Raw genomic sequence first — 9216 nt, forward strand, 5'->3', positions numbered from 1 at the left:
AAAAAAGAAAAAAAAAGAAAAAAAAAAAAAAAAAAAAAAAAAAAAAAAAAAAGACACCACCAGGGTGCCGCGCAACTACCGGTCCGACAAAAAAGAAACTCCCTAAGTCATGGCAGAAGAGAAGTAGGGTGAAGTAAGGAGGTCTCCTCCACCACTACATCCACTAAGGAGGGATTTGTGAGGAATGGTTTTAGCCTGGTGTACATTGACCTTGAAGCTCTTATCTGTGGATTCACTTTTAATCTCAACTATACCATAAGGAAAAACATTAGTCACCACAAAAGGACCAATCCACTTTGACCTCAACTTACCACTCATGAGTCCGAGGCTAGAGTTACACAATAAAACTTTATGTCCAACCACGAAGTCCTTCTTAGCTATCAAACTATCATGGAACTTCTTGGTCTTCTCCTTGTAGAATTTGGAATTCTCATAGGCTTCTAAACGGATCTCATCTAGCTCACTTAGTTGCAACTTCCTCTCCTCTCCAGCCTGATCAATAGAGAAGTTGTAGGTCTTTACAGCCCAGTAGGCTTTGTGCTCTATCTCTATAGGAAGATGGCATGCCTTGCGAAAGACAACCCGATAAGGCAACATTCCTATGGGTGCTTCGTAGGCAGTCATATGCACCCAAAGAGCATCATCCAGCCTGGTGCTCCAATCCTTCCTGTTCGGCTGCATAATCTTCTATAAGATCCTTTTTATCTCCCTGTTTGAAATCTCAGCCTGCCCATTAGTTTGGGGGTGGTAAGGTGTGGAAATTTTGTGCACGACCCCATACATTTTGAGCAAGGCATACACAGATCTGTTACAAAAATGGGTTCCTTGATCACTAACGATGCTCTAGGGACTCCAAACTTGCAAAACAGATTAGATCTAACAAAATCCACAACAACCTTAGCATCGTTAGTTCTGGTGGGTTTGGCTTCCACCCATTTTGAAACATAATCAACAGCAAGGAGAATATAAACAAAACCAAAAGAGACAGGGAAAGGCCCCATAAAATCTATTCCCCAGACATCAAACACCTCACAGAATAACATGGGTTGTTGTGGCATTTGTTGTCTCCATGAAAGTGAGCCGCCTGTTCTCTAACAAGGCTCACAACTGCTACAGATTCTCCACGTATCCTTGAAGATGGTGGGCCAATAGAAACTGCAGTCAAGCACCTTGCGAGCTATCCTCTGTATGCCAAGATGGCCACCTAGTGTGGAAGAATGACAGAATTGCGGGACTGAGTCAATCTCATGGTCTGGAATACATCTCTTAATAACTTGGTCATTGCACAACTTCCACAAATAGGGGTCATCCCAAATATAATGCTTAGCATCGCTCTTAATTTTATCATTTTGAGCTTTAGATGTTAAGGGAGGAAAAATAGAAGCAACCAAATAATTCACAATATTAGTAAACCAGGGAGTGGGGAAGGAATCAGAAATACTATACAGAATGTACAAATGGTCATCCAGAAAATCATCCCGAATGGGTGAGTCCTCAGACACACGCTCAATCCTACTCAGATGGTCAGCCATGAGGTTTTGTGCACCACTCCGATCACGGATCTCCAAATCAAACTCTTGGAGCCAAAGCATCCACCTGATCAATCTAGGCTTTGATTCAGCCTTCTTCAACAGGTACTTCAGAACTGCATGGTCAGTATAAACAATAACACGAGTACCAAGTAAATATGAACGAAATTTCTCAAGAGCAAAAAGTATCACTAATAGCTCCTTCTCTGTGGTAGTGTAATTTGCTTGAGCAGCATCCAAAGTTCTGGAAGCGTAGTAGATCACCCAAGGCAGCTTATCAATCTTTTGAGCAAGGATAGCCCCCAATGCGTAATTGGATGCATCGCACATTAGCTCAAATGGGGTTGTCCAATCAGGTGTCTGAATGATAGGGGTGGTAGTCACCGCACGCTTGAGGCAATCAAAAGCCTCTTTGCATCGGTCATCAAAATCAAACTCCACCTCCTTTTGCAGCAGATTGGATAGTAGAAGGGCCACTTTGCTAAAATCCTTGATAAAGTGCCTATAAAACCCTGCATGACCAAGAAAAGAACGAACCTCTCGCACGTAAGAGAGGTAAGGCAATTGTGAAATAACATCTATTTTTGTAGGGTCTACCTCTATGCCCCTACTGGAAATGATATGCCCTAAAACTATACCTTGTTCTACCATGAAGTGACATTTTTCAAAATTCAGCACAAGGTTAGTTTCAATGCATCTACTAAGAACTCTATCCAGAATATCCAAACATGCATCAAAAGACGATCCATAACCAGTAAAATCATCTATAAACACCTATATGCAGCTCTCTAAAAAATCACTAAAAATGCTAAGCATACACCGCTGGAAGGTACCAGGGGCGTTACATAGGCCAAAGGGCATCCTTCTATAGGCAAAAGTGCCAAAGGGACAGGTGAATGTGGTCTTTTCTTGATCCTCAGGAGCAATATGAATTTGTAAATAACCAGAAAAATCATCAAGAAAATAGTAATGAGATTTACCTGCCAAGCGCTCAAGCATTTGGTCAATGAATGGCAGGGGAAAATGATCTTTTCTGGTTACCTGGTTCAGCCTCCTATAATCAATGCAGATTCGCCAGCTGTTCTACACTCTTGTGGGGATAAGCTCATCAATCTCATTCTTGATCACTGTGAGGCCTATCTTCTTAGGAACCACTTGGACTAGACTCACCCACTGGCTGTCAGAAATAGGGTAGATGATTCCAGCTTGTAAGAGCTTGGTCACTTCCTTTTTCACCACATCTAGAATGACGGGGTTGAGTCGCCACTGTGGTTGCCTCACTGGCTTAGCTCCATCCTCTAAAAGTATCCTATGCATGTAGGTATATGGGCTAATACCAGGAATGTCTGCTAAAGTCCATCCAATGGCTTTCTTGTGCTTCTTGAGAACTAGCAACAACTTCTCCTCTTGCTCAGCAGCAAGGGAGGCAGAGATGATAACTGAAAAATTTTCCTTGTCTTCCAAGTAAGCATATTTGAGGGTTGCTGGTAAGGGCTTCAACTCTGGTGTGGGTGGTGGCTGAACAGTGGGCGGAACCAGGGTAGGAGAAGAAGGTTCCTCAGCCTATACCTCATAAAGCAAGTCAAAAGTATATGAACTTCCTGCAACATGGTTAGTGCATTCTGACTCTAAAAAATCAACATCAAGAGGTACAACACCCAGAAAATCAGAACCAGACTCAAATTCAAATTCACTCTCAGCATAAAAATCAGATACAGGATCAAATTCAAACTCAGATTCATATTCAATGCATAAGGAGTGACAAGTATGCAGATCAGATAAAAATGGATGTTTCCTACCATGAAGAATAGAATCAAAGTCATACATATAATCATCAACAATCTGATCAATTATCTCAGCACAAAAAACAGAATGATCCTCAGATGGATGTTTCATGGCATCAAGAATGTTAAAGTGAACAACAATATCACCAAATTCCATAGACTATGTGCCAGCATAAACATCTATCTTGGTTCGGGTTGTTTTCATAAATGGTCTGCCTAAAATAATTGGAACTGAACCATGGGAAAATCCCTCTTCCATATTAAGAACATAAAAATCAATAAGAAAAATAAGTTCACCAACCCAAATCAACACATCCTCTATGAAACCTGTGGGGTAAGCAACACTTTTATTTGCCATATGAATCACCACATCTGTAGATTGCAAAGGTTCAAGAGATAAAGAATTGAAAATGGACAGAGGCATGACACTAACTGATGCTCCTAGATCTAGCATGGCATTCTCAAATTTATTGTTCCCAATAATGCAAGGTATACAAAAAGAACCAGGGTCCTTACATTTCTCAGGAATGTGAGGAACAGATTTACCTATCAACGCTGACACATTTCTTCCCATGCTAATCCTTTCATTGCCTTTGAGCTTCCTTTTGTGGGTGCACAGCTCCTTTAGAAACTTGGCATATCTTGGAATCTGCTTGATGGCATCTAGCAGAGGTATGTTCACCTCTACTTTCCTAAAGGTCTCCAAGATCTCCTTTTCCACTTCTTCCATTTTTTTGTTTGGAATTGCTCTATGTGGGAATGGAAGAGGGATAGGAGGCTGCTGCAAGTCAGAATTACTAGAAGAAGGTTCACCTGCATGAAAATTTTTGTTAGGAAGCTTTCTCTTTTGTGTAACTAACTCATCCTTTTTTCAGGTGTAGAATAAAGCTTGACAGGTTCAGGTGCAGGTGCTTCTACTGGTGGAGACACTTCAAATTGTTTGCCAGACCTCAAGGTGATGGCACTCACATTTTTTGGATTCTACACAGTTTGTGAAGGCAATTTGTCAGAATTTTGGGACTGAGCTTGGTTCAACTGAGTAGCCATCTGCCCCATATGATTTGTCAGACTCTGAATGGAGGCTCTTGTCTCTTGCTGAAATTGCATATTCTAGATGGTCATTTGCCTCACTAACTTTTCTAAGGAAGGTTGAGGATGAGCCTCAGTTGCTTGTTGTCTTTGTTGTGACTGTTGCTGCTGTTGTTGCATTGGAGGAGGAACATATGGCTTACTTGCACCAGCAGCATTCTGGAAAGGAGGGACAGGCTGATGTTGTTATGGAGGACTTGTCCATCTCAGATTTGGATGATTCCTCCAACCTAGATTGTATCTGTTGGTTGAAAGGTCATAATTATTCTGTTGTTGTTGGTTTTGCTGCTGAGGAGGTCTATTATAAATGTTTGCAGCATAAGCTTCAGGTTGCTCATTGACTCCAGATTGCTGCAAAGAAGGACAAAGATCTGTATGGTGATCTGCAGAAGAACATAGACCACAGACTCTTGCAACAGGTGCAGATTTCTTATTCATGGCAAGCTAAGTTACTAGGTTGACCAAGGCATCAAGTTTTCCCTCAAGCTTTTTATTTTCAGTAGATGAAGATGAATCCATGGCCACCTCATGGATTCCTCTAAGGACAATAGCATCATTTCTTGCACTGAATTGTTGGGAGTTGGAAGCCATCTTCTCAACCAAATTCCTAGCCTCAGCAGGGGTCATATCACCAAGAGCTCCACCACTAGCGGCATCAATCATACTCCTCTCCATGTTTCTAAGTCCCTCATAGAAATATTGAAGAAGGAGTTGCTCAGAAATTTGGTGGTGAGGACAGCTTGCACACAATTTCTTGAATCTTTCCCAGTACTCATACAAGCTCTCTCCACTAAGTTGCCTAATGCCTGAAATGTCTTTTCTGATGGCAGTGGTCCTAGATGCAGGGAAGAATTTCTCCAAGAACACCCTCTTAAGGTCATCCTAGCTGAAAATAGACCTGGGAGCAAGGTAGTATAGCCAATCTTTTGCCACTCCCTCCAGAGAATGAGGAAAAGCCTTTAGAAAGATACGATCTTCTTGGACATCAGGGGGCTTCATGGGGGAAAGACTGATCAGAATTCAATAGTAATAACAAAACCTCAAAGAGAGTTGTGCTTGATCCTCAAGAGAACACAACGCTAGAGACTTAGCCTTCCATTAATCAGTAGAAAATGAAATTATAGATTGAAGCAGAAACGAAATTGCAGAAAACGAATTTTATTTTATGTGAACAGTGCGCATGAACAGTAAAAACTGGAATTCTAAAATCCTAGAATTATTCTCCTCTCCAAAAAAACTCCTTAAATTAAAACCCTGGTGTTGTTATATAGGTCCTCAGCCCCAAAGCTTACAAATCTATTTTAATTTCAAGCCCATAGACGAAATAAAATAAAATCTGGACAAGATAAGATAAGATTTGATGAAATAAAATCTGGACGAAATATAATCTAGATGAAATAAAATCTGGATAAGATAAGATTTGATAAAATAAAATTGTCTGCTCTCTTCAAGTCCAAGCCCAATTTCGGATTCAAGCCCAATTGCTTATAATTCTCCTGAAATTAAATTAAAAACACAAAATTAGTCAAGTAGGCCCAAATGATAAAACTGCATAATTAATTTGACAATTAAGGCTAATCAGTAATTAAAATAGTGATAAAAAGGGTTAAGAAATATGAGAAAATAATGACACATCACACGTTTAAGAATGCAAAAATGAGGATTTGAGGATAATCAAACAATGCTAAAAGGTAAAACAACAAGGATGACCTACTATAATTCAAACCAACACATTTTTACACAAACAGAAACAACCAAACAGCCATCATACGCATTGCATTTCTACTTAAAAAGAAAGCACAAATCATCAAACATAACAAGAAGAAAATGAAATTTTGAGTTGAAGATGATCCTTACTTGGATGAGGTGAAAGGAATGCAAAAGATTTGAGGTAAATGTGCACAAAAGAGGCTCAAAGTTGCTGCCACAATGGAGGTCCCGTGGGTTGGGTGATGAAGCTTTGAAGTTTTTGGAGAAAATGGGGGTGAAATCTGATTTCACCCCTTATTTAAGGCTATTGTTCGTGCTTACTCGCCTAGGTGAGCAAATCCCTTGCCCAGGCAAGTTAAAATAATAACTTTTTTTTTGGAATTTTTTTTATAGTTTTTTATTATTATTTTATTTACTTATTATTATTTTTAATAAGCCTCATAATCATGCATAAATCCTAGGCAAATTCATGAGAACTCGAAAAAAAAGACCAACTCGCAATAGAAAGCATAAAGCATAAAATTAAAGAGCAAAGTTTAGAGATACTAGGTTGCCTCCTAGGAGCGCTTCTTTAACATCTTTAGCCAGACGCGTGGTTGTAGTCAAGGCTTCGCCATCTCATCCTTCCTAATTCTTTTCTTCGATCGTGAGTAAATCTGGAGGAAGCAAGCAGCTCGCCTGGGCAAACTGCGAGCATCCTCCACCCCTCATTTGCTATAAATAAGCGTGAGGGGGCTGAAGGAAAGGGGTCCTGAGGTTCCTATGGTCCAAAGGTCCAGAGAGAAGAAGAAAGAAGAGAAAAGAAGAAGAAAGAAGAAAAAAAGAAGCTAAAATGCCGTCGAATCGCAACTACAATCAATTTCTACATCGTTTTTTGGTTGTTCTTCGTTCGTTCTTCGGTCGTTCTTCGTTCTTCATCCGGTTAGTGCTTGTTTTAAGGATTTGAACTTGATTTATGGACCCTTAGGGGTCCCCTTTATTGTTCGTACATCTTCATCTCCTTCTTCGATCATCGGTAATCGTTTTTCTTTTGTAAAGTAAGTTTTAACCGATTATTAACGCCACAAGTTATCTATAAAAAAGGATTGGAGATTAATAAGTAAAAACCAAATAAAACCAACTCATAAACTTCTTCATTTCATCAAAAAAATATCAAGAGGTCGTTTCAAGGTCCAACAACTTAAATGATTCTCTCTTTTCAAAAATCAAGAGATCGTTTCAAGGTCCAACGCCTTAACGACTCTTTCTCCTCTTTTTAAAAATCAAAAGATCATTTCAAAGGTCCAATGCCTTAAATGACTTTTTTTCACAATTTAAATCAATCTTTTCCAAAAAAATAAAATCAATTTAACAAAACAAAATTTCAGACTTAAAGAACTACGTAGGTCTGATTTCTTCATTGCACCCAAGGATACGTAGGAGCGAGGGAAACAATCAGCAGTTGCTGGATCCATCTCCCTTTGCTTTGCCAAATAGAGAAAGAAGCGTCCTATTTATAGGCGCGGGGGTCCATTAAGAAAAAAATAAAATCCTTAGTTTTTTCGCGGGTATCGCCACGCGGCTTAATCCCTCTAACTCCCTCAGGAATAGGCCGAACCCTTATTTTCAAAATATGCAGACCCTTGACCTTCATGCCAATAAATAAACAAGGCCCCCTGCGTCCTTTCTTAATAGATGGAGCAATCCTCACTCGACAGCTCGAAAGCGGATCAGTACAAACCCACGTGATCCGTATTCGCTTACGTACCAGGCGTGCTTCGTCGTACCCTGACAACTCCTCTTTCACTGGCTTCTACTTGTCTTTTACTGGCTTATTTGTACCCAGCTTCATGATGGAACTCCCCTCGGCCAATCGTCACTCGACAGCAGCTCCGTCCTAGCGTAGGCGATTGAAGTAAAGCCTCTGCCTCTATCGCTTGATTGAAAGGATCAGACACTTTCCCCTACTTTTGACAGCAGAACGAATTATATTATAAAGATAAGTAAGGTAAACTTGCTTTTGCCGATTGCACTCGGATAGCGGCCTGGGCCGTCCTGGAATGGGAATAAAATGAATTAGATGGACTGGACTTCGATGGGCTTTGTTTGGAAAGGTGGCATTTCCGGGCCAGGGCTGAAAATGGATCTGAATGCTAACATTGGGCTAACCTTCACTCCAATAGAATGGGGAAACGAGCAGAAGCATATTTTGTCTGCCATCCCTCAGGGCAAATCCGTGTTCATCACAGGCTCTGCTGGGACTGGTCAAACCCTATTGCTTGAGGAAATAAAATAAAAAAATTACCAATTTTGTCATACAATAAGATCCAATTTGTTTGGCCCATTACCTTGAGTGAGGCCGAACGTGTACACCTTTTGTTATGAAGATGTGATCTTATCCACCGATGGGTCTTGTTCTAAGCCCAACCCTCTCGTCTTAGGGTAGGATATCCAGAAACCTTAAATCACGGGAACTTCCCCTTTTTGGTGGACAACCTATGTTGGGCTGACTAAGCCCACTATCCTACCTAATAGGGTCCCATCTTGTGTCGGGTTAAGGGCGCTTAGTGGAACCCAATTTATGCATTTGTAGTCTAGGACGTTGCTTGGCATTGGGCTTTAGTTAAGCCTATATCCATTTCAGAATAGGATCTTTTATGTAGCCCAACTCTTTGAATTTGGATAGATCCGGAGGACAGGACCTTGGCCTTCTTGCATAGACTTGGGCTTGCTTTGATGATGGGTAGGCTTGTCGTGCTTTTGCCCCCCTATCTAATCAAGGGGCTTTCATCGAGGCTGGAAGACCAAGATGCGAATTACATGCTTATCAAATCAAAAATGGAATCATTTTCAGGGTTTCAGAGATAAGATAGTGAGGCTTTGCCTATACGAAGAATAGGCCTTCCCTATAGTACTGGGGCTACTAGGCAATCGGACTTTTCCCACTACCGGGACGACTATTTACTTCCTTACTAAAGGACTTAATGATCCAGGGAGGAAGCTAGTCTAGAGAGAAGCAGAAAATCAAATAAATAAGGTATAGAGCACCCTACATACCTTGCTCAGAGAGAGGCAAAGACAAGTGCTGTTGAGGTACCGGTTCAACCAAGTGCCCAAGCAGCAAC

The 9216-nt window shown here is 40.7% G+C and overlaps 1 protein-coding gene and 1 non-coding gene across 2 annotated transcripts in view; both read left to right on the plus strand.

The window, feature by feature from the left end:
* LOC100810410 (probable E3 ubiquitin-protein ligase BAH1-like) overlaps window positions 1-7997 on the plus strand; it is a 27682-nt gene extending 19685 nt beyond the window's left edge. Inside the window, exon 6 of the mRNA XM_006592546.2 lies at window positions 7938-7997. Coding sequence (XP_006592609.2) covers window positions 7938-7997 — 60 coding nt within the window. The remainder of the gene's footprint in view (window positions 1-7937) is intronic.
* LOC112998670 (small nucleolar RNA R71) lies at window positions 5124-5230 on the plus strand. The gene has a single exon (XR_003263764.1). It is a non-coding gene; the product is annotated as a small nucleolar RNA R71 (small nucleolar RNA).
* Window positions 7998-9216: the final 1219 nt, after the last annotated feature.

The sequence above is a fragment of the Glycine max genome, chromosome 12, assembly GCF_000004515.6.
Source record: "Glycine max cultivar Williams 82 chromosome 12, Glycine_max_v4.0, whole genome shotgun sequence".
In the NCBI taxonomy this organism is placed as follows: domain Eukaryota; kingdom Viridiplantae; phylum Streptophyta; class Magnoliopsida; order Fabales; family Fabaceae; genus Glycine; species Glycine max.